At 45.6% G+C, this 24,198-nt stretch overlaps 1 protein-coding gene across 9 annotated transcripts in view; it reads right to left on the reverse strand.

Moving 5' to 3' along the window:
* LOC144509816 (tumor necrosis factor receptor superfamily member 5-like) overlaps positions 1 to 24,198 on the reverse strand; it is a 125,887-nt gene that overhangs the window by 27,185 nt on the left and 74,504 nt on the right. For all 9 annotated transcript variants that reach the window (XM_078238660.1, XM_078238659.1, XM_078238658.1 and 6 more), the window contains 6 exons: positions 21,539 to 21,664; positions 19,911 to 20,057; positions 8,800 to 8,893; positions 6,240 to 6,424; positions 5,269 to 5,294; positions 3,216 to 3,355 (listed from right to left, as the gene is read on the reverse strand). In XM_078238660.1, the coding sequence (XP_078094786.1) occupies positions 3,216 to 3,355; positions 5,269 to 5,294; positions 6,240 to 6,424; positions 8,800 to 8,893; positions 19,911 to 20,057; positions 21,539 to 21,664 (718 nt within the window). The remainder of the gene's footprint in view (positions 1 to 3,215; positions 3,356 to 5,268; positions 5,295 to 6,239; positions 6,425 to 8,799; positions 8,894 to 19,910; positions 20,058 to 21,538; positions 21,665 to 24,198) is intronic.

Raw genomic sequence — 24,198 nt, forward strand, 5'->3', positions numbered from 1 at the left:
CCTGGATGACTGCAGCTCCAACAACACTCAAGAAACTTGACACCATCTCTCTGCATGGAGAGTTTGAGGAGCTAGGCACGAAATTAAACAACTGAACCTCCAAGGTTATAATCTCTTGCAAATTGGCATGGGGTACGTAAAATTAGAGAGATGAATAAATGGCTCAAAGTCTGATATGGAAGAAGTGGGTTTCGATTCATGGGGTACTGGGATCAGTACTTGGAAAAATGGGGGCTGCATTAAACGAAAACATACCGGGGTTGATCTTACCAAAAAAATTCTAAATCCAGGATGGGCGGGAAAACGGGAGAGGTTCAGATCTGTTTTTTGGGCAAGTTCAAAGCTGCTATCTTATGCACTCAGTGCATGAAAAATCAGCAGAAATGGTTTCTCGCTGTAGGGTGAGGGGAGCGGGGCATAAGTCACCTGAATGTTGGCTGAGAGCAGCAGAGGGCGTCATTGCTGCTAGAGACCTGTGCATGCGCAGAGACCTGTTGCGCAGCCTCTGCTGCGCTCAGCCTGCCTCCAGAGCTCCCACAAAGTACATGCCTCACAAACACAGCCACCCCCCAGCTATGTGGGAGTCCGCAGCCTATTGTGACCCCTACCACCTGCCCAGACCGATTGCCCTCTCCCTCTCTTCCCCCATCCGTGATCGGTCGCTGACCCCCCGTACGATTGGTTACCCAACCCCCCCCACCAATGCCAGCCTTGATCATCCCCCTCCCTCCCTCCACTGATCCCATTGCAGAGTGGCAGCGTGTCCCCCCTCCCTCCCCATGCCTGGGTGTCAGGCTGGCACTGACCAAGGGGCACTCCCCCTTGCCCTGGACCACCCGGGGAGGGTGGGGGGGCCTCAATGGCCTCCGGTTCTACCGGCAAGGCCTTCGTGATTGATCCACGTTGCTGGATTCATGTTGGAAGCCACAGAGGCAAATGAGTCTGGACGATAGCCTCCTGGGCTCATTAAATCTATGTAAAATACGTTTTAAATATATTTAAATAATTTATTCAGCCTCGCGCTGGAAGTGGATTCAAGGTTGACCTCGCCAAATATCCGGTACCGGTAAAGTTGCAAGAGGCGAGAAATCGATTTTTTGGCTCTCGCACAATCTTACCGTCTCGCCCTGCTCAGGGCGCAATGGTAAAATCGCCCCCACAATGTGGCAAAGAGAAGTGGTAAACAACAGGATTGGGAAAGTTTTAAGAACCAACAAATCTGGCCTCCTGGACATTTCCTGCCTCATAGAATTACTCGTGGTCCCACCAACAGGGACCAGGTGCCATGGCCATGTCATTGAAGCACCTGGGTGCTCGGCGGCAAGGTTGGGCAGTGCCCATCAGGCATTGTTAGCCTGGAACTACTCACCAGGCACACTGGCACTGCCCACTGGGCATCATAACTATGGCAGTCGTGCCAAGAAGATGGGCCTGAGTGGGGATGGGACAACAGGGCGTGAGGGAAGTGGGGAGCTCTGCATAAGAGGGAAGCACTTCAGAGGAAGGCAATGAGGGAGCTCTGCAAGGGATTGGGTATGCAAGCGGGGGGTGATTGGTAAAGGTGGGGTGTGAAAGGTGGATAATCGGCAAAAGGGGTGCGTGAGGGGAGGCTGCAGAGGGAATTGTGATGGGGGACTCATTGGGAGGGTCCCGATGCCCGCGACCCATGTTGCCATGAGGGGTTACACTGTCGGTGATGATGGGGGGTTGGAGTCAATGTCCGTGGGGGAGGATTGGCAGGATATCTCCCAGTGCACTCAGTGATTGAGCCGCCTGCAGTACTGCATCCCGAGCAGTCTTCAGCCAGCTTCCCTGGTGAGCATAGGCTCTGCCACCTCCCCACCCCCACCAGCGTGAATCTCCCAGCTGCTAAAAAAAATTGACAGAATGTGGGAAGATTGCGCAGGGTAGCTCACTGGAAAACCTGGTTTCAGACTTTTATGACGCTTGGGGCGCGATCATACCGGCTCGCCACGCCGGTCGATCGGCATTGTAAGCCGGTAAGACAGGGTGGGAGGTGAAAAATCAGGTTCGCGCACAGTTTCTCGTCTTTCGCGATCTTAGCAGGACTGTTTTGCCGGCAAAATCAGCCTCGCACCCGATTTCAATCTCAATGACATGATTTACATGTCATTGACGAGTCTGATCTCCATTGTCCGGGCTCACTTATGTTGACCCCCCTCGGTTGCTGAGGTCCTCATTGGTGAAAATCACAGATGGTCCCCACCAACGGGGCCAGACGTGATGGTCTCGCTGATGGGAGTGGAGGCATTGAAGTTCCTGGGTGGTTGGGAGCAGGCCTGTATCCTGGCATTGCCCACCCTGGCAGTGCCAAGGAGCGGGGCCTGGGAGGAGGGGGGGGGGGGTGGGAGGGGGATCTCTGCTGGGTGTGGGTTTCATCAGCTGGAGCAGCGATAGGGGGTGGGAGGTGGGTAGAACTCTGCAGATGTCTGTGGCGATGATGTTGGGGGGGGGGCGGGGAGGACCGGAGGGGTCTCAGTACACTGTATACTGGGAGATTGGGGCCTGCAATGGCTCCCCTAGAGCTCAACAGCTGGCTTCACAGGTGAGCTGAGGCTCCACACCCCTACTGGCGAGAATTGCATGACAGCTCCTGTTACAGAGTGCCGTAAATTCCCGATACTTGCCTTGTTGAAAAAAACAGCAAGAAAACCTGCCATTTTCACACCTGATCGACTATGAATTTTTTTGGAGAAAATTCTGCCTTTAGAATTTTTGGGAAGATTGCGCCCTTTCTATATTTTTAAGACAGAGCGAGTCAGATCCTTGATAAGCAAGGGGGTGAAAATTTATCGAGGGTAAGCAGGAATGTGAGGTTGAGGTTACAATCAGATCAGCCATGATCTTATTGAATGGCAGAGCAGGATTGAAGGGCCGAGTGGCCGACTCCTGCTCCTAATTCGTATGTATGGTCATAGCATCAACTGTTTGGGGTCTGACTCCCACGAGTGACCTCTTCCTTTACCATTTCTTATCTCAACCAATCTGATTCTACATCTGGCTTCCCTGTTATGTAATCACTGCCCCTCCACCAATTAAACAATTTGCAGGTAAAAAATGGATATTTGTGCAAGGTACAGACACCAGAGGAACCGTAACCCAATCTGCATCACTGTGGGAGAGAAAAGCAGAAAAGGGGAGAGCCTGAGGGAAAATATGATACAATATAAATTCAGAAGGGAAGTGTGTTGTACTTAGTATAACATGCTGCATCTGCTGTCACAATTTGCACAGAGGATCCTGTTGTTTGGTCCTTGTTTGAATTTTCTGTTTTCTCCCTGGAGCAGCCTGTTTTTTCCATCAAAGGCTGGTCGGCACTTTGTGGACTTTGTCCCTAACATGAAAAAAAATGTTATTAAACTTGCAAATGTGGAAAGTCACATTTTGAAATTAATGGTTCACTTGTCCGAGTTAAACCTTCTGAATGTAACACTGAATGAAACAGGATATTTGTTCTATGCTCTGTATTAATTATCACTGTTAGTTTAGAAACACCACACGTAACCTTGAGAATTCTGATGTTTCCAGCTGGGAGATCAATCTCTCTGACACGAGTCGCCACACACTCCGGCGCCTGTTCGGGTACACTGAGGGAGAATTTTGTATGGCCAATGCGCCTAACCAGCACGTCTTTTGGACTGTGGAAGGAAACCGGAGCAGCCGGAGGAAACCCACGCAAACACAGGGAAAACGTGCAGACTCATACAGACAGTGAACCAAGCCGGGAATCGAACCCGGTCCCTGGTGCTGTGATGCAGCAGTGCTAACCACTGTGCCACCTGACTCATCCTCTTTTCCCCGTATGCCCAGAGCTGATAATCCCTGTTAACATCTTTCCCCATAATCTGAAGTGTACATGACAAGCGTTTATCTTGACTATTTATGGCCAATTTTGATTTGAGCACTTCAAAGTTTACCATCATTCCATTAGCACAGTCACATCCTCTTAATCTGGAAAGCAGAAACAATTTCAAACTGTTCTTCTCCATAACTGTGATGACCCCCACGATCTGCGTGGGGAATCACTCATTGACCTCCAAGTTGGGCTTGTTGAATATGAGCTCCCTGGGGATTGGTAATGAGCCATCCAGGTGGAGCTCGTATACCAAGCCCTGTATAAAGCAAGACCCTGAGAGGGCCCATTAACCTTTTAGTCCCAATTGGGACCTGTGTGTTCACCACGGGCTTGTGGTTATTGTTTATTTTCATTTAGTGCAATAAAAGCATGGTTCCTTTACAGCCGACTCCTGGAATTATTGTATTGGCGATGAGGTACAAGGAACATTTTGGTAACACTGCTCATCAAAACTTGGTAAGCCTGTGTTGTTCAGTTTTGCAATGCCATTTTTTTGGGATGTTGGAACCATACGACGTGAGTATTGAGGACTGGCCACAATATGCTGAGAAAATGAGGTACTTCTTTTGAGCAAACAAAATAGAAGGAGCTACTCGGCAAAAGGTCATTCTGTTGACTGCGTGTGAGGCTGCAACATTCAGTATTATAAAAGCTCTGACATATCTGGAAACATCGGAGTCCAAGACCTTCGAAGAGCTAGTAGAAATGGTGGCAAGTCATTACGATCCTAAACCTTCCATGATCTTGCAACGGTACAGGTTCAATACAACTGCTAGATTTGCAGGGGAATCAGTGACGGAATTCCTGATGCGACTAAGAGAACTGGCAGAGCATTGCAAATATGGCACAGCATTACCAGAAATGCTGAGAGACCATTTAGTGTGCGGTACAGATGATCTAGCAACCCAAAGGAGACTTCTGACAGAGCCAAACCTAGATTTAAAACAAGCCATAGAACTGGCCTTAGCTTGGGAGAATGCGGATTAAGGGGCCCAAGAGATGCGAGGATCTTTGAATAGTAACATCCATAGGTTTGGGTGAGTCCCCTACCGCAGACCCAGGTCCCTGGTTGAACATACTTGTGAAACCCATCTTTGGGCAAGGAAAAACGGGCAAGCAAAGAAACCACGATATTCTGACACTGGCCAAGAGAGATTTCCAGTTTCGGGAGCAGCCAGCATACCAGCGCGGTGCATGCTGCCAGGGAGCCCGCCCCAAGCAAGTTACCAAAACAAACAGAGCGGAATCGAGATCTTGGACAGGAGAAAATACTAATATGATGCTAACTTTAAAATGATATTGGAATATGATTGTGGAATGTTTTGAGCTTTTAGGTTTGCAGATATTACGATTTTATATGCTTGACTATGTATATTAAAATGTTTATTTACCATTTCAGCCCGTCTGTGCTTGATATCTGTCAATAAAAGAAAAAAAAATAGAATAAGTGCTGTTAACTGGATGTATTCAATTTTTGTCCCACTGTTTATTAACATGAAGGTGTTCATCTTAGCAAATAACACGCAGGTCTCCATTTTAACCTCCACTCATTGTACACAGCAATGGTTAAAATTACGCTGAGGTGACTTAACAGTCCGAGGTTGCATGGCACCTGCCTGCCACTATCTTGCCTTTGCCAAATTTGAAGGTAACCAAGGCTCTCAACTCCGCGCAGATTGGATTTAATTTACTGGTAGCCCAAAGTCTCAGCCCAAAGATGTCATAAAGCTGCCAAGTAATAAAGAAGCAGTCAGGAGGATCCCTACACTGCTGGCAGCAAAGTATCAACGAGAAAATCTGAGCTCGGACTCCTTGTGGACCAGGAGGATCAGGAATGTCCCCATTACCCCCAAAAACCACTGCCCAGACTTTCTGAAGTGTACCCAACCGCTGTGGTACCATCAATTCCCATCTGCACTTTTCCCCATCCTGAATGAGCCTCTCCAAACCCCCTTCCCACTAATTGTCAGATACCAATCCCAGGATTTCTCTGCTGTGACCTCCTGCTGCCAAATTTCCACGCAGGTTTGATTCCAGTTTACAGTGTTGAAAAAGGGGATTGGTTTGGCTCAGTTGGCTGGACGGCTGGTTAGCGATACACAGCAACGCCAACAGTGTGGGTTTAATTCTCATACCGGCTGAGGTTATTCATGAAGGCTCCACCTTCTCAACCTTGCCCCTTGCCTGAGGTGTGGTGATCCTCAGGTTAAAATCACTCAGTAGAGAGAGCAGCCTATGGTCATCTGGGTCTCTGGCAACTTTTTTGTAAAAGAAGGAAAATTATTTGTAATCTAACTGAAAGAATTTGGAAAATCATCCTCGCACAGGAAGATGCACACAGTAACTCAAATGAATTACTCACCTATAGATTTTGATTGCTTCCCCTTTTTCTTGCAAAGATATAAAAGCACTGGACCAGCTATGATCAACAACACGGGCACGATAACAGCTGCAATTATAACGACGGTCCTACTCTTTTCTTCTTCACACACCGTGTCAGTTCTAGCAGTTCCGAGTGTGACCTGCTTTTGTTTGATTTCCTCACAACTGCGGAAAATGTCGAAAATATTAAATCAACACAAATATCTACTATATTTGTTTATATAATTATAACTAATTTGTTACAATTAATCTCTTATTGAAATCTTATTCCAAGCCCAGTTGAGTCTGAATTCAATTTGCTATTACCATTGCAGGAAACGATTGAAGGCTGATCCATTTGATTTGACCAAAATAACTATTGGCCAGGGCACCTTGAATAACTCCCAAACCCCTCTTCCAAAGACTATAATGAGGTCTGTTATTTCATGACACACTCCAGCCTGATTGGAACGATATTGCTGTTCCTGCACTGACACAGAATCAAAATTCTGGGACTCCCTTCCTAATAGCACTGTGGGTGTTCATAAATCAGAAAGAGTGCAGTGGCTAAAAGGCAATAAATGCTGGCCTAGCCAGTGACACCCAATTCTTGTAACAGAATTAAAAGAGTTTTATTGAAGTAAAACCTCAGAACTGAGCTCTGCCGAAGGATCGAACTGAAACACTAACTGGTCTTTTCTCTAAAATTTTAAAAATCTAGAAAAAGAAAATTTTAGAGAAAAGACTAGATTAGTTAAAAATCTAGAAATGCCTACTTGTGATAATATCAGGTGAACACGAAAGGAGTCTGTCAGACACTTCTGTAACAGTTATTAACCATTAACATAGGAGGAAAGATGACTGAGGGTAGTAAAGTGTCATTTACTATTAACAGGCTCATCAGGTCAAACCTGGACAAGGAAACCTCCTGCTGATTGCCACCTACTGCACCAACCGGTGCATCAGTCCTCCTCCATGTTGAACATTGCCTGGAAGCAGCAATGAGGGTGACAAGGACACAAAATGTTCTTGGGTGGGGTACTTCAATGTCCATCACCAGAAGTGGCTCTACTGATTCCAGAAGCACCAATGACTGAGCTGGCCAGGTCCTGAAGGACATTTCTGCTGAAGCCAGCAGCAGGGGGAATAAGGAAACCATCTAGAGGGAAATACTGACTTGGCCACACATTCACCAGTCTGGCTGTCACAGATGCACCTGTCGATGACAGTATCGGTAGCAGTAACCACCATATAGTGCGTGTGGAGACCAAGTATTGTCTTCGCATTGAGGACACCCTCTACTGTGTGGAACTGCCGTCGTGCTTATTGAGACAGACTTAGAACAGATCCAACAGCTCAAATGTGGTTATCTATGGAGGTGCTGTGGGCCATCAGCAGCAGCAGAATTGAATTCAATCACAATCTATAACCGCACGACCCAGCACATCCGCCACCCTACCATTACCATCAAGCCGGTGCCAAGGAGCACCAGGCAGTTCCATGGGCAGGGAAGAGGAGCCCACTGCGCACTCTGCGATGGGATCAGTGGGGAAGGGAGGGGGTGATCGGGAGGTGGCCAGTGCACAAGTGCCGATCTCCCCACTGACAGATTGGTGCATGCGCAGTGACCCGCTGAGCACTATGCTGCTGGCCTCTCCAGTGGGATGAGGCCCTGCCATCCCACGTTTTGGCGTGAATCTCTCCGTGGCACTCTGTGCATTACAGAGTGCTGGAGATTCATTAAACTAAGTATACCCAAAACAGGGGCAGGAAATTCTCCCATTTTCCCAACCATTGGGCACTTTTGTTTTGCAAGAATCCCAGCCATTGTATCCCTTTAATTTAGTTTATTCTGCCTTTTGAATTTATCCCTCAATTTGTTGGTATAGTTTATTGGTTACCCACAAGAAGCACAGAACAATTCCTGTAAGCAAAATCCTTTCACTTTGGGAAATAAACACCTTTCCTGGGTCAATTTTTCATTTTCAGGGTTCCGTTAGTCCTGTTGTGCTCTCACCTGGTTCATTCTGTCGAGCTTCTCACAGCCCTGGAAACCAGGTTGCTGGCAGATAAAGTCAGAATGCAGAGATAAATCTTCAGACAATTGGTTTTTAATGTTACTAAAGCACTGCCCTAACTGTCCCTCCGGGGTATTGCGTTTGCCTCTGAGGTAGCACTGGTTAAATGCAGGCACCGTTGGGTTCTTGTTTCATTCCAAATATGCTGCACCTTTTGCTTCTTTAACAACCCAACACCTGTCCCAACCGGCACAAAATGACAGCGTTCCTCAGCAACGGGGCAGGGGTGGCACAGTGGTTAGCACTGCTGCCTCACAGTGCCAGGGATCTGGGTTCGATCCCCGGGATTTTCACATTAACTTCATTGCAGTGTTAATGTAAGCCTACTTGTGCCACTAATAAATAAACAACCACATACTGTTACGTTCAAATTCCCCACTAGCCAGTGGCACCAATATCTCATGAATGAATTTTAAAAATTACAACCAGCTGCACACTGATGTTGCAAGTATAAACATTCTGGATTCTTTTCGATGTACTCACACAGTCCATTTCTCACATGTGTGAGTTGATGAATCATTGTTCGAATACGTTCCTTCAGGGCACCCCTCACACACAGTATCTTCGAACTGTGTACCTGAAAAATAAATGTATCAAAATCAACACCAGATCATTGGAACTGAACTTGTATTAAGGGCAGTTTGAAATGCAGTTCTGTGCTTGTGGTGACCAGCTCTAATACAGGGCACTTCAAATCTGTGTAATTTGTTCAAATTTACCCATTACTGGTCCCTGCGTCTTGAGAGCGCGGCCCAGTGGGACCATCATTAGAGGCTCCCCTGATGTGTGTCTCCTGCTGTTGGGACCTAAAAATCTGGACCATGCTTCCTGTTATTGTTTAATGTACTCCAGTTTACTCAACAATTTAATGGGTTTTTCACTAAAACTGCCCAGATTTAAAATAGGTGTGAGGGACCAAGACCTCACCCTGTATTTTTTTTTAAAAAACAAAATATACAGAGATAAGCTCATTGCTAACTGCTATTTCAAACCAGAAAAAGACCCAAAATTGTTGGGTGGGATTTTTCTCCCTCTCTGCAGTGTGTTTCGCAGCTGTGGAGACAACGTGTTGCTCCCAGGGGTGCGCCATTGGTGGGACCATAAGATCCCGCCAGTGCGAATTGCAGCAAGACTTTGGCGCATGCCTGTGACCCTGAACAACTGAAGCTACCTGGCAGTATGGGGGAAATTTGCACATCGTTATCCCTGAAGGGTTGCACAGACAAATTTCAGAGAGTGATTCAAAGGCCATCAGCCTATAACCTAGGCTGGTCCACCAGCATCTACTCATCTATCCATACAAAGGGACCTCCAACCTTCCTTTCAATTCCTGATGATTGAGACATTCAACAATCTCAAGGACCCAGGTGAGGGATGCACATTCTTCGGCAAAAACAATCTGGAGAGTTGGAAGTCATGTGACAAACACCTCTGGCATGTGGAACCAGTAATATTGCCTTGCTGAACTGCAAAGTCTCAGTTTGCAGTTTATCACTGAACTAGCAACATCACAGAAAGGGAGTTCTGGCCTAAGTTGGAACCTGACCCTATCTACGCTGCTTCTGTTAGAAATTCTGTACCATCGTCTACAACATTGATTCATCTCTGCTTGCTGTTACAATCCCAATCAGTGTGGTAGGCTCTATTGCTGCAGGTAAACTTTGTTGAGTTGGAAGTTATTCTGCCATCTGGATATCTTCATTATCTTTTTTCTGTTCTTTGGCATTGAATCGTTCTTTACCAATTCCCTAACTGTAGTGACGGAAGATAGCTGGTTTATCCCATTTTCCACAGGGCGAAGGAACTCTCAGCCCATCTCTATAGTGTTCTCCCTTTTCCTCCTTCATGCAGTTCGCCATAGCAAAGGTGGGGGCAGAAGAGGGTCCTTCCTGTTGTGAGCATGTTAGTATTAAGCTCACCTCTTTGTTTGGCCATGTGCTATGCTGTGACCAATGGATGGCTGCTACTCTTTTCTAGCATGGTCTCTGCCATCGTCATGCTGACTGGGGATTACAGCATCTCTTTTGTGGTCTCTGGGTTTGTCTTTCAGCAGGAGGTTGAGGCTCTTCTGGTTACTGGTTCCTTTCTAGATGACCATCCGCTTGAGGCATCATGGTAACCATGTGAGTGGTTGGTTGGTCTGACCAATGAGGGGCTTCTGGCATCTGTACAGGACGTGGATAAACTGGCTCGACAAAGAGAGAAGTCAATTCAGAGCTACAGTCCCAGCCAGGAGGACCTTTCTTCTGTGAGTTCTTGGGAACTTGCAATTCTGTATAATTTATATGTGGTTCTCTTGACAATACAGGCGGCATGGTGGCACAATGGTTAGCACTGCTGCCTCACAGCACTCGGGCTCCGGGTTCGATTCACAGCTTGGGTCACTTTTTCTGTGGAGTTTGCACGTTCTCACCGTGTCTGCGTGGGTTTCCTCTGGGTGCTCTGATTTCTTCCCACAGTCCGAAAGACTTGCTGGTTAGGTGCATTGTCCTTGCTAAATTCTCCCTCAGTGTACCTGAACAGGCGTCGGAGTGTGGTGACTAGGGGATTTTCAAAGTAATATCATTGCAGTGTTAATGTAAGCCTACTTGTGACACTAATAAAAAAAAATCTTCTGCTGTTTTGAGGAGATTTAGGGCAACACAAACATCACTGCTCAGGAGAGAAAAAGACTGATTATTGATGACACACACCAGCTGGAAGATTGTTTGACACCATACTTCAATGGTTCCAGAATAATGCCTAAAACCAAAGTTGGATTCCTCTGGGCTGTCCCTGTTTTTCACAAATGTATTTTTCAGTTACAATGAAAGCATTGGACTGAAATCATAAGACGCTAATCACAGCTGTGGAAGGCTTTGCTCCACATTGCTGACATGGCCACTTAACTGGTCAGTGAGGATATTACTTCCCTTTGCCTGGACTGCCTCTGTTGCTGTGCTGTTTCATGAGCTGGACTGTGGAGTTTACTTTGTACCACAGTATTTTCTTCTCTTAATATGGATCTGTGCTGTAAATGGATTTCAGATCATAGAATCATAGAATCCGACAGTGCAGAAAGAGGCCATTCGGCCCATCAAGCCTGCACCGACCACAATCACACCCAGGCCCTACCCCCATATCCCTACATATTTACCCACTAATCCCTCCAACCTACGCATCTCAGGACTCTAAGAGGCAATTTTTTAGCATGGCCAATCAACCTAACCCGCACATCTTTGGACTGTCAGATTGCCTGTCAATCTGAGTGGCTCTCTCAAAAGGTTAGATCTTCCTTCACTTGAAGCACGTCATTGTCCGCAACTACATCAATTCTATCTGTGATGAGCTCAGATTTTAGGGCACTGTAATCATAGCCTTTGGCCATTCTGTATAGCTCATTAACAAAGAAGTCCACAGGTTCTCCTGGCTGCCAGACACGTTTAATAAATTTGCCTTTTCAAGGATTTTGTTATTTTGGAGGTTAAACAAATGTCACACCAATTTAAAACTTCACTGAATTTTGTAGATAATTTGTTTATCCCTTGTCTAGCTATATACCATCAGCTATCAGGCCTACTGATAGTATGTTATCTTGTTTAGCTTTTTTTTAATAGGAATCATACAGTACAGAAAGAGGCCATTCGGCCCATCGAGTCTGCATCGACCACAATCCCACCCAGGCCCTACCCCCACATATTTACTCACTAATCCCTCTAACCTAAGCATCTCAGGACACTAAGGCAATTTTTAGCATGGCCAACCAACCTAACCCGCACATCTTTGGACTGTGGGAGGAAACCGGAGCACCCGGAGGAAACCCATGCAGACACGAGGAGAATGTGCAAACTCCACACAGACAGTGACCCAGGCCGGGAATCGAACCCAGGTCCCTGGAGCTGTGAAGCAGCAGTGCTAACCACTATGCTACCGTGCCACCTTCTGTCTTGTTATCCAGATCTGAATCCTGTATCTAACGAATCTCTCTAGATTCCCAATTCTGTGATTGATCTGGGCCTTGGATAAGTCAAAATTGATTGAGAAGGGTGAATTTCAGATCAATGGTTAAATATTTTTACATTCAGATTTAGCTTGAAGAGATTTCAGAAAATCCAAGCTGATGCAGCGTTTCTGCAGGAAGGGTTTTCCCACACTTGCTGGTAGTGTTAGGCTCCCACAGTAATGCTGCTCATGATCTCAATGTTTAGATTTTTTTCAACAATGGATGCCTGGACCCATTGGTAAGAGTTCTCATGGGGCTTTAGCGTTATGTTTTCAGGTTGTTGAATTGTCGCATCCCAGCTTTTGCTGGGTTTTGAAGCCGTCATGTGTTTGGGCGTAGACTCGGGTATCACACTGTGATTTAAGTAGTAATTTCTGACCACTGTAGTGTCTGAACTTTTTCAGTACTTGCTTAGTCCAGGGAGTTTTGAATCTTTAGCTCATCCATGCGAGGTCTGCTGATTCTTCACTGCCTGGGTTTTGAAGCTGGACTTCCACAGGATTCCATGGAGTCTTTGGCTGCAGTGAAGAGCCTTATTTCTGTCTTCAGCTTCTCTTTGGAGCTTTTCTCCGACGATTTCCTTCTGCTCCTTCACTTTTTGACCTTTTCTTCAGGTCAGAATGCTTCATTGGTTTTCCAGGATTTTAATGTTCTTCTGCAGTCTTTGTGAGGTTTTGAATTGTTCCATTTGCCACCACCATGTTACAAGATGTTCAGTAGTTTGGTAGGTCACAATAAAATATCATACTCTTAGGTTGTTCAACAGTAAATATTAACTACTGGTAACAATATACATGTATACAGTAAAAGGGTAAAAGCTAGGTGCTGTCTCCATGCTTGCATCTACACACAGCTCTGTCCCAACATGACATTATACTCTATGTAGGAATATAGAAACAGGAGTTGGCCATTCAGCCCCTCCACCTGCTCTGCCATTCAATAAGATCATGGCTGATCTGTGGCCACGTAAAGGCTTAATTTGTCTAATTTCTCCTCGTTACCTGACCCCTGGAGTCCAGGCACCATTCTTGTAAACCTGTGTTGAACTCCTTCCAAGGCCAAAACATCCTTCCTAAGGTGTGGTGCCCATACCTGCTCACAATACTCTAAGTGAGGTCTAACTAAGGTTTTGTACAACTGCAGCACAACATCTGCTTCAAAAAATAAAAGCAAGTTACTGCGAATGCTGGAACAAAGCTTTGACAAAAGGGTCATCTGGACTCGAAACGTCAGCTCTTTTCTCTCCTTACAGATGCTGCCAAACCTGCTGAGATTTTCCAGCCTTTTCTCTTTTGATAACACCTGCTTCCCTATACTCCAGCCCTTTAGATATGAAGGCTAGCATTCCGTTGGCCTTCTGGACTATTTTCTGCACATGTTTGTGGCATTTTAAGGAGCTATGCACCCGAACCCCCAAATATTGTTGGACATCCACTAAATTTAACTTAGTGCCTTCTAAAAAATATCCTGATATATCCTTTTTTGATCTGAAATGGATAACGTTACACTTATTTATATTAAAATCCATTTGCCATAGCTTGGCCCATTCACCCAATCAATATCCTGTTGCAGTTTAATGTTGTCCACAACACTACCTACAATGCTGCCCAGTTTTGTGTCACCTGCAAATTTGGATATTTTACTTTTTATGCCATTATCTATGTCGTTAATGAATATTGTAAATAATTGAGGCCCCAAGACAGTCCCTGCGGGACACCACTAGTCACATCCCCCCAATTTGAGTATTTACCCATTACTACAACTCCGTTTCGTGTTGCTCAATCAATTTCCTATCCACGTCAGCAATCTACCTACGATTCCATGGGCTTCCACCATAGCTAACAATCTCTTGTGCGGGGCTTTATCAAAAGCTTTCTGGAAGTCCATATAAACAACATCCATTGACTTGCTTCTGTCCACCATCTTTATCACCTCTTCAAAGAATTCTATGAGGTTTGTCAGGCATGACCTACTCGTCATGAATCCATGCTGACTCTCCCCGATTAACTGTAATTTCGAGATGATCAGTTATGCAATCCTTGAATAAAGATGCCAACAATTTCCCCACCACAGACGTTAGGCAAACTGGTCTGTAATTCCCTGGTTTCCTCTGTCACCATTCTTTAAGAGCAGAGTGACATGATCCAATTTCCAGTCCAGGGGTATGATTCCTGAATCTAGGGAACTTTGAAAGATTAGTTAGGGCACTGACAATGTGCTCTTCTCCCTCCTTTAACATGCATGGACGGAAACCATCGTGCCCTGGGAATTACTCTTCAGTTCCATTAGTTTCCCCATTATTGATGATTCACTTAAGCTAATTCTATTTAGACCCTGTTCCTGATCCTCTATTAGTTTCTGTGGGACTTCCGGCAAGCTATCCTCCCTTTCTATTGTGAATACTGAAGCAAAATACTCGTTCAGCAAGTCTGCAATTTCCCCAAGTTCATTGACAACATTCCCACCCTCAGTCTTCAGTGGGCCAATAGAGTTTTTAACCAGTCACTTTCCCTTTATATAACTATAAAGTCTCTGCAAGTTTCCTTTCATAATCCTTTTTTTGTCGCTCTTATAAGCCGCTTTGTGGCCCTTTGTTGGTCTTTGTATGTGTCCCATTCTGAGAGATTGTACTATTCTTTGCATTTTCATAAGCTTTTTAATTTTATGCTGTCCCTTACATCCTTCAAAGTCCATGGCTGTTTTTAAGTGATGATGCGGAGATGCCAGCGTTGGACTGGGGTAAACACAATAAGAAGTCTAACAACACCAGGTTAAAGTCCAACAGATTTATTTGGTAGCAAACGCCACTAGCTTTCGGAGCGCTGCTCCTTCGTCAGGTGGAGTGGGAGATCTGCTCACAAACAGGGCATACAGAGACACAAACTCAATTTCCAGAATAATGATTGGAATGCGAGTCTTTACAGCTAATCAAGTCTCAAAGGTACAGACAATGTGAGTGGAGAGAGCATTAAGCACAGGTTAAAGAGATGTGTATTGTCTCCAGACAGGACAGCTAGTGAGATTTTGTAAGTCCAGGCAAGTTGTGGGGGTTACAGATAGTGTGACATGAACCCAAGATCCCGGTTGAGGCCGTCCTCATGTGTGCGGAACTTGGCTATCAGTTTCTGCTCAGTTACTCTGCGTTGTCGTGTGTCGTGAAGACCGCCTTGGAGAACGCTTACCCGAAGATCAGAGGCCGAATGCCCGTGACCGCTGAAGTGTTCCCCGACAGGAAGAGAACAGTCTTGCCTGGTGATTGTCAAGCGGTGTTCATTCATCCGTTGTCGTAGCGTCTGCATGGTTTCCCCAATGTACCATGCCTCGGGACATCCTTTCCTGCAGCGTATCAGGTAGACAACGTTGGCCGAGTTGCAAGAGTATGTGCCGTGTACCTGGCGGATGGTGTTCTCACGTGAGATGATGGCATCCGTGTCGAAGATCCGGCACGTCTTGCAGAGGTTGCTGTGGCAGGGTTGTGTGATGTCGTGGTCACTGTTCTCATGAAGGCTGGGTAGTTTGCTGCGAACAATGGTGTGTTTGAGGTTGTGCGGTTGTTTGAAGGCAAGAAGTGGGGGTGTGGATGTTTGATGAAGATGAACATCTCGCCAAGGCCATCCCCACACCCCCACTTCTTGCCTTCAAACAACCGCACAACCTCAAACAGACCATTGTCCGCAGCAAACTACCCAGCCTTCAGGAGAACAGTGACTATGACACACACAACCCTGCCACAGCAACCTCTGCAAGGCGTGCCAGATCATCGACACGGATGCCATCATCTCACGTGAGAATACCATCCACCAGGTACACGGTACATACTCTTGCAACTCGGCCAACGTTGTCTACCTGATACGCTGCAAGAAAGGATGTCCCGAGGCATGGTACATTGGGGAAACCATGCAGACGCTACGCCAACGGATGAATGAACACCGCTTGACAATCACCAGGCAAGACTGTTCTCATCCTGTTGGGGAGCACTTCAGCGGTCACGGACATTCGGCCTCTGATCTTCGGGTAAGCGTTCTCCAAGGCAGCCTTCACGACAACACAGAGTCACTGAGCAGAAACTGATAGCCAAGTTCCGCACACATGAGGACGGCCTCAACCGGGATCTTGGGTTCATGTCTCACTATCTGTAACCCCCGCAACTTATCTGGATTTGCAAAATCTCACTAGCTGTCCTGTCTGGAGACAATACACATCTCTTTAACCTGTGCTTAATGCTCTCTCCACTCGCATTGTCTGTACCTTTGAGACTTGATTAGCTGTAAAGACTCGCATTCTAATCATTGTTCTGTAAATTGAGTTTGTGTCTCTGTATGCCCTGTTTGTGAGCAGGTCTCCCACTCCACCTGACGAAGGAGCAGCACGCTCCGAAAGCTAGTGGCGTTTGCTCCCAAATAAACCCGTTGTACTTTAACCTGGTGTTGTTAGACTTCTTACTGTGTTTTTAAGTGAGGCAGAACTTTTCCTTCTCATGGGCACAAACTGCTGCTGAATAGCATTAAATTTTCTTTGAATACCCTCCAATGTTCCTCAGTTGTTTTCTACCCGTGAGCGTAGTTTCCCAACTTATTGCGGACAGTCTTTGCCTCATCCCATTAAAGTCCGCCTTGCTTAAATCCAAAATTTTCATGTCCGATCTTTGCTTATCTTTCAAATCATAGAATTCCTACAGTACAGAAGGAGGCCATTCAGCCCATCGAGTCTGCACCAACCACAATCCCACCCAGGCCCTATTCCCATAACCCCATGTATTTACCCTGCCAATTCCCTTGACACTCGGGTCAATTTAGCATGGCCAATCCAGCAAACCTGTGTTTGAGCCTCTCAGTTGCAGTTCATAAAGGAGACATGAGTTCAGCTTCTTCATAAAACTACCTTTATTTCTTTGATCAAATTCTGCATAAAATTCTCCTTTACACCCAGTGCCACTTGTAACCTCTTTATATATCCCAGTGACCTCTATTAAATGATTAACATCCAAGTTAGAACTTAAGTGGAAGATGACTGTTAACCCATTCCTAACAACCTGCACATCTTTGGAGTGTGGGAAGAAACTGGAGCACCCGGAGGAAACCACACAGACACGGGGAGAATGTGCAAACTACAACGGCAGTGACCCAAGGCCAGAATAGAACCCGGGTCCCTGGCGCTGTGAGGCAGCAGTGCTAACCACTGTGCCGCCCATTAAATGCTACACTAAACTCAGTCATGTTATGATCACTGTTTAACAAGTGCTCACGAACAACTAGGTCACTAATTAAATCAGGTTCATTGCTCAGTACTAGATCCAGTAATGCTTGACCCCTTGTCGCATCCAAGATATGGTGCTGTAGGAAACTATCCCAGACACACTCCAGAAATTCATAACCTTTCTGGCAGGGACTTGTCTGTCTTTCCCAGTCCATGTTAAGATTCAAATCGCCCATCTACTCTGCTTTACTACATAGTTGCCCAATTTCAGCATTTATACCGTCTACTGTCTTCTGGGCTACTACCAGGTGGTTTATATCTGACACCCATTGTGGTTTTGGTTCCTCAGTTTCACCCTTCGGGTTTCTACTGCATGCTTTCCCCTAATCCTCCCTCACCATAGAAGTGATTCTGTTATTGATCAGAATTGCTACACCCTCTGCAGTTTGCTCTATCCCTTCCGTAATAACCTGACATGTTTAGTTCCCAGTCTTGACCATTCTGTATCCATGTCCTAGTAATGGTTACAACATTACAGTTACTGATTTGAATCTGTCCCTGAGGCTCATTCAGTTTGTGCCGTATAGTCCGTACATTAGTGTAAAGAATTCAAATTTTGATTGTACAGGTCATGTGTTCTCTTAATCACTATGTGGACAGTACTGTTTCCAGTCCCACATTGACCCTTTATACTACAAGATCCAGATAGTAGGAACGAGGCTATCAAAACTCTGCCACCAATGGTGAGGAATAGCGAGGGACTGAGGGTTGTGCAGAAGGCTGGGGTCAGAGGATTGTCAAGTTCACAAAATAATTTGTGGCTTGAGGCATTTGCAGTGATAGGAATATGAAAATCCATAGAGAGATTTAAAGTTAAAGTTTATTTATTAGTCACAAGGTTTATATTAACACCGCAATGAAGTTACTGTGAAATTCCCTTAGTCGCAACAGTCCGGAACCAATTCGGGTCAATGCACCTAACCCGCACATCTTTCAGAATGTGGGAGGAAACCGGAGCACCTGGAGGAAACCCACGCAGACACGGGGAGAACGTGCAAACTCCACACAGACAGCGACCCAAGCTAGGAATCGAACCCGGGTCCCTGGCGCTGTGAAGCAGCGTTGCTAACCACTGTGCTACCGTGCCAGATAAGGCCAGTGATTTTAATTTGGATATATTGTGTAACAGAGCAGGAATGTATATTAGTGATTGGAGACGATGGGATAATAGTGTGGACAGGAATGTGGGAAACTCAAGCTTTGGACAGAATTGAGTTTTGACCGTTAAAGGTAGGTAAAGCAATGGGAGCCTAAATCAATATGGCCTAATTATAGATGAAAAACATTTTGCTGGGATGATTTAGTGCATCTGAAAAGAGAGGCCTAAAGGACTGAATTTTCACTTTGGGGATGCAAAACAGGAACGGGGTCTATTTCCGGATCTCAAACCCACCCGTGGAGGGGCAATAATCACTGACCTGAAACGTTGACCGTAGACTCTCTTAATTAACATTTGGACTGGTTTCTTATCCAATTAACAGCAGTTAATAGTCTCTCAAAGCTGGATTACCTGAGGCCTTCCAGCTTCAGGAGGTGTGTCTGGTTGCAGTGCAAGCCGAGTAATTTCAAGGTCACTTCAATAACAAGGTGCCCTCTCAGCCAATTAAAATTTTTTAAAAAACATACAAAGCTATCACCGAGGGGAAAGGGGGTGGAATCCTCTATAGGGTGATTTGTGGCTGTAAACCCCACCGAGGTAGACAGACGGAGCCTGTAGGTTTGCCTGGGCTACTGCTGTGTGCCTGCCTCCAGACAGGTGACTTGCCCCTTTGTGACCTGAAACTGGAGACCAACTAGAAACTCCTAGTCAGCCTCGGTTTCCGACCTTTAACAAGGCTCTTAATGACTTTAATTGCCTGTTGGCCTTGTGGAGTGAGTGACCTTCCAGGCTGCTGAACCCAAACGGGTCACTAAAGAAAGGAGTTGGGAAGCCAGCCAGCTACATCATTTTTAAGCCCAATCTGCCTTTATTCCCGATGTTGGCAGCGCCCAAACGTTTCAGCTCAAAGACAGACACAGATTTGTCCATGATCCCCATTGGGGTAAATCTGACAAACCGCAGGAGCCAATCGGGTGACCCAATGCAGCTTGCTTCTCTGGGAGCAAATTCCCTCATAATTATATCAATTTTGGTTTGTTTCCCGAGCACTGCCCATAATTAATTTGATAGACCAGTTGAGGGCTAAATGGCATTTTAGGATCAAGTGTTTAGCAACCTGCCTACATGCCTGATTGTCCATCCTCTGCTGTTACTGTACCGCCTAATTCTGAAGTGTATAGTGGAGGAAAGTCAAACACATATCTTCCACCACAAGGCAGGATTTAATGATGAAATATAAGGAAATTCAAACCATACCTTTTTCTTTAACTCCTTCACCTGGAGGACATGTTTTGTGCTTTCTGCCCATCTGACAGGTTTTGTCAATGCAGTAATATCCTTCTCTCGGTCCACAGATTGTATTACGTGTATAGGTACATACATGTTTAGCTTGCAGCCCCAACTCTATAAACAGAAAACATGAATAAGCTACAAGTGGAATCAGTATGAACCATTTCACTTTATACCTCCTTACGAGCTAGGCAATGAAATAGAGGAACTTTATTTTTATAATCCAGAGGATTGATTTTTGGGTGATTAACCCGGTGGAGCCAATTGTCCAATTCCATGAAGAAGAGGTGACCATTTCTCAGTTTATATTTTTAACGTTTTCCTCTGCTTTGTGTGTGTTCTTTCACCAATCGCTCGTACCAAAATTCTACCTCATGACAAATGATCCAGAATCCAGAGACCTTTGGGGAGGCAGTTCCAAATTTCCACTATACTTTACATGAAAAACTGCTTCACAATTTAATTCTTAAATGGACAGGTTCTAATCTTAAAATTAATAACTGTCAGTCATCATTTACTGGTTCATCCTCCATGGCAACACCTCTACCAATCAGAGTCTACCTGCCAATCATTCAGCATTCTCTTCTCATAATAAAAATTGTTCTTCCCTTTACATGTGGTGTTCTTGCAGATTGTTGTGATGAGTACAAGACAAAAAGCTTCAACAAAAAGTCTATTTTTTAGCAATAATCTTAAGATTACCCCCATCTCAGTTTCTCTGTATCTTCTCGATTCAATCCCTTTAAAATGTTAAAGAGTTTAATTAGTTCAACCCTCAAACACTAAGCTCAAGGAATACAAATTAAATGTACCAGGGTTACTGGGGCGATTTAAGATTTGGGGCAGACCGGAAATGGGGGGTGGGGGGAAGGAGAGATGGGCTGGATCTCTCCGGTTCCTCAGGGGAAGGTGTCCCCAATCTGAAAGGACATTCCAATGGAGGCACTTCCCCCACCTCCTGCCCGAGATAGAGGGTGAGAAGTGTTTCAGCATTCCACCCTCAGTTATCAGGCACTTGTCAGCCTATAAATTGAGGCTGGGCTGGAAAGGGAATACAGGCATGGGCCAGCTCCCTGTCCGAGGCCCCGTCTCCAGCAATCGTGTCTTGGTCAGGGTGAGTGAAATTCCATCCATGCAATTCTACATTCCGCCCACCCACCTGATTCGGAACCCATCGGGGGGAATGGGGGAGCATAAATTCTGACCAACAGTTAAAACAACCGCTTTATTACTGTTCCTGAGAAAACACTGAGGGGGCAAATATTCCCATTCCACCCTCCATGGGAAAGCGGAGTGGGCGTGGGGTGGACCATGGAAAGGTCCGTTGACCTCGGGTGGGATGTTATAGTTTCGGGACAAGCGCGGCCGTAAAATTCCGCCCTCAATCTCCAAAACTCATTACAGCATAAGCGAAAGGATCAGGAGTAGGTCATTCTGTCCCATGATTCAATAAGATCAGGGCTCATGGCCTCAACTCCACTTTCCAGCCTGTTCCCCAAAACCCTCGACTCCCAGAACTTTGCCAATCTGCACCTTGAATATTTTAAATAAGTCAGCCTCCATGACAATGAAATAAATGTGATTGTGATATTTACCTTGATCACAAACTTTACATTTGAGGCACTTTTCTAAGCCATTTGGATGTTCAATATATTCTCCATCTGTACAAGGTTTACATGTTGTACCAAAATCTGTTGTGCAATGTCTGAACACTATGGTGCCTGCAAGAAAAAAAAACATGTGCAAGTCAGTTATGGAATCAGAATACTTATAATGTTCCTGGAAAACTGTTGACAGAAAGAATTCTGCTGCAAAAGGCTCAGAAAAAATAAAATTGGAAATGACATGAGAAGCTTTATTATTTTTAGACAGCAATAACGGAAGTTGAGGAGGCACAGGCACATCAGAGTGTAATCCAGGAGCTTACTCACGTAAGGATGCAAGTTTGGGGGAGGGGGGCGATTCTCCCATCCCACCACGCTAATTTTTTAGCTTTGCGCCCTAAACAATTAGCACGACGGGCTGGGAGAATCGTGTGTCAGCCGATTCATGTGCGCATTTTCCAGCGCCGATATCCGGCGCCGTCTGGAAACCGGCGAGAACACAAGCTAAGTACTTTGCATCTGTTTTTAATCTTATTTTGTGATTAGTGGGCCCAGGACTGAATTCTCCGGGCCCGCTAGCATCTCCCGCCCCGTCAGGGATATTTCACTCCGGTGGGGTTTAGAGTAATTCCCCACGTTCGGGGAACTAGCGGGAGACCCCAATAGAGTAAAAGGGGGGTGGGGGGGTGCCGTCTGGGCATGGGCACCCTGGCTGTGCCAGCCTATGTCTCTGGCACTGCCCAAGGGGCAAAATGGCCATGCCCGGGTGACCACTGAGCAGTCCCAAGGGAGCGATCCATGGGTGTGGTGGTGGTGGGTCCCGCTGCCACTCTACCTGGTGATCGGGCGGGCTGGAGGGAGGCCAGCGATCGGGGTAGCCTCGGGGGATTGTCACTGCTGGGGCGTGAGGGTCTGAAGATCGGGGCACTCTGGGATGGTGGGCGGGAGAGGCAGCACTGCACAGGTCCCGGGCTGGCCAGCAAACTGCAGGCTGATAAATAGGGGCCACTGCACACTGGCAGCGGTGCGCAACTGTCAGCCTCCGGCATGAATAGGCCCCTGAGCTTTTAATTATGTTCACGATTGTGAGCTCTGCATTGCACAGAGTTTGGGAGATTCAAGTGTGAAGTCGCACTGAAAAAACTGGCATGATTTGCACCAGTTTTCCCATGAATTCGACATTTAGAATTTTGGGAGAATTGCGACATAGATACTTAACCATTAAATACCATTAAACACACTAGATATCATTAAACACACAGGAGGAGGCAGTAGTATTTTCACTGAACTAGTAATCCAAAGAGCCAAGGTAATGTTTTAGGGGCCTGGGTTCAAATCTCACCATGGCAGATGGCGAAATTTGAATTAGATTTTTAAAAAAAATCTGGAGTTATAAATCTAATGACGACTATGAATTGATTGTCATAAAAGCCCATCTGGTTCACCAATGTCCTTTAGGGAAGGAAATCTGTCAGCCTTATCTGGTCTGGCCTCCATGTGACTCCAGCAATGTGGTTGACTCTTAAATACCCTCAGGATGGGCAATAAATATTGGCCAAGCCAGTGAGGCCCACATCCCGTGAACAAATAAAAAGAATCAGAAAAGTTAGGGCTGCCGCATTCAGGAGCAAGTGCTTTTCCATATTTGTCTCAATAATCTACAGATGTTAATGACTTGTGCAAAAAATCAGTTTCTTCCATAACAGATTGCAGTGTCAGCTTCCATTGCAACACTCCAGAGAGTTGGTGTTGGATTTCTCCATTAACACTGAATGTAGTTTTTCCTGCACGTTTCCCAGTGTACCATGTGCATTTCTCTGTGCGCACCCATCAGCCTTTATCTGTAGCTTGGTCTATATAAAGTCTTCAGTTGAGTCCTCTGCTGTAGAACTAGTGTGCAACCTTATGGCATTTGAAGGTGTATTTGTTAACGGAGATAACTTGTGTGAGATCATTAAACATTTTCCTTCACTGCATCTTGGTCCCTGGGACTAGATTCTTGGCATTGAAGTGGGAAAAACATAAAGATGGGTACATAACACATAAAATGGCTGCCTGGCACATAAACAGTCACCTGGGAAAGAGACATTAAACAGGCACTAACTTTTAGTGCAGACAGCTACTTGAAATTAAAACATGAAGGACAGACAGTTATTTAAAGTTAAACATGCAGGTATCAGATCCTGCAGGAAGCCAGCCAGGGCTTGAGGCACTTTTTAGGATAAGGACAGATCTAGGACAATAAGGACTGATAAAGAGGTTAGCCACAAACAGGAACGGGAATACATAAATGCAGGAAAACCAATTACTGTATGTATAGACCGAAACTAAGTCATTGATAGGGAAAATGTACCCGTTCTATGAAACAATGCGATGTTAAAAGCCAATGTCTGTATATGTCTGGCTGTAACGATGTGTTAAACTATCGATCCTACTCAGCTATAACGATGTGTTAAATGGCTAATGTCCGGGCTATCCATTGTGTGAAAAGTATAAAAATGAACCACTCCTATTGTATCATTGAGAGAAGGTAGCTGCCTAAAGTACCACGGAGTGCCAGTGCCTTTTCTCCACGAAGCTTCGTTAAATAAAACTGTATTGTTGAAACCTCCAAGTCTGACTCCGAAGTGGCAATTTTCCCACAACAGCAT

Source organism: Mustelus asterias, chromosome 22, assembly GCF_964213995.1.
Source record: "Mustelus asterias chromosome 22, sMusAst1.hap1.1, whole genome shotgun sequence".
NCBI classification, from domain to species: domain Eukaryota; kingdom Metazoa; phylum Chordata; class Chondrichthyes; order Carcharhiniformes; family Triakidae; genus Mustelus; species Mustelus asterias.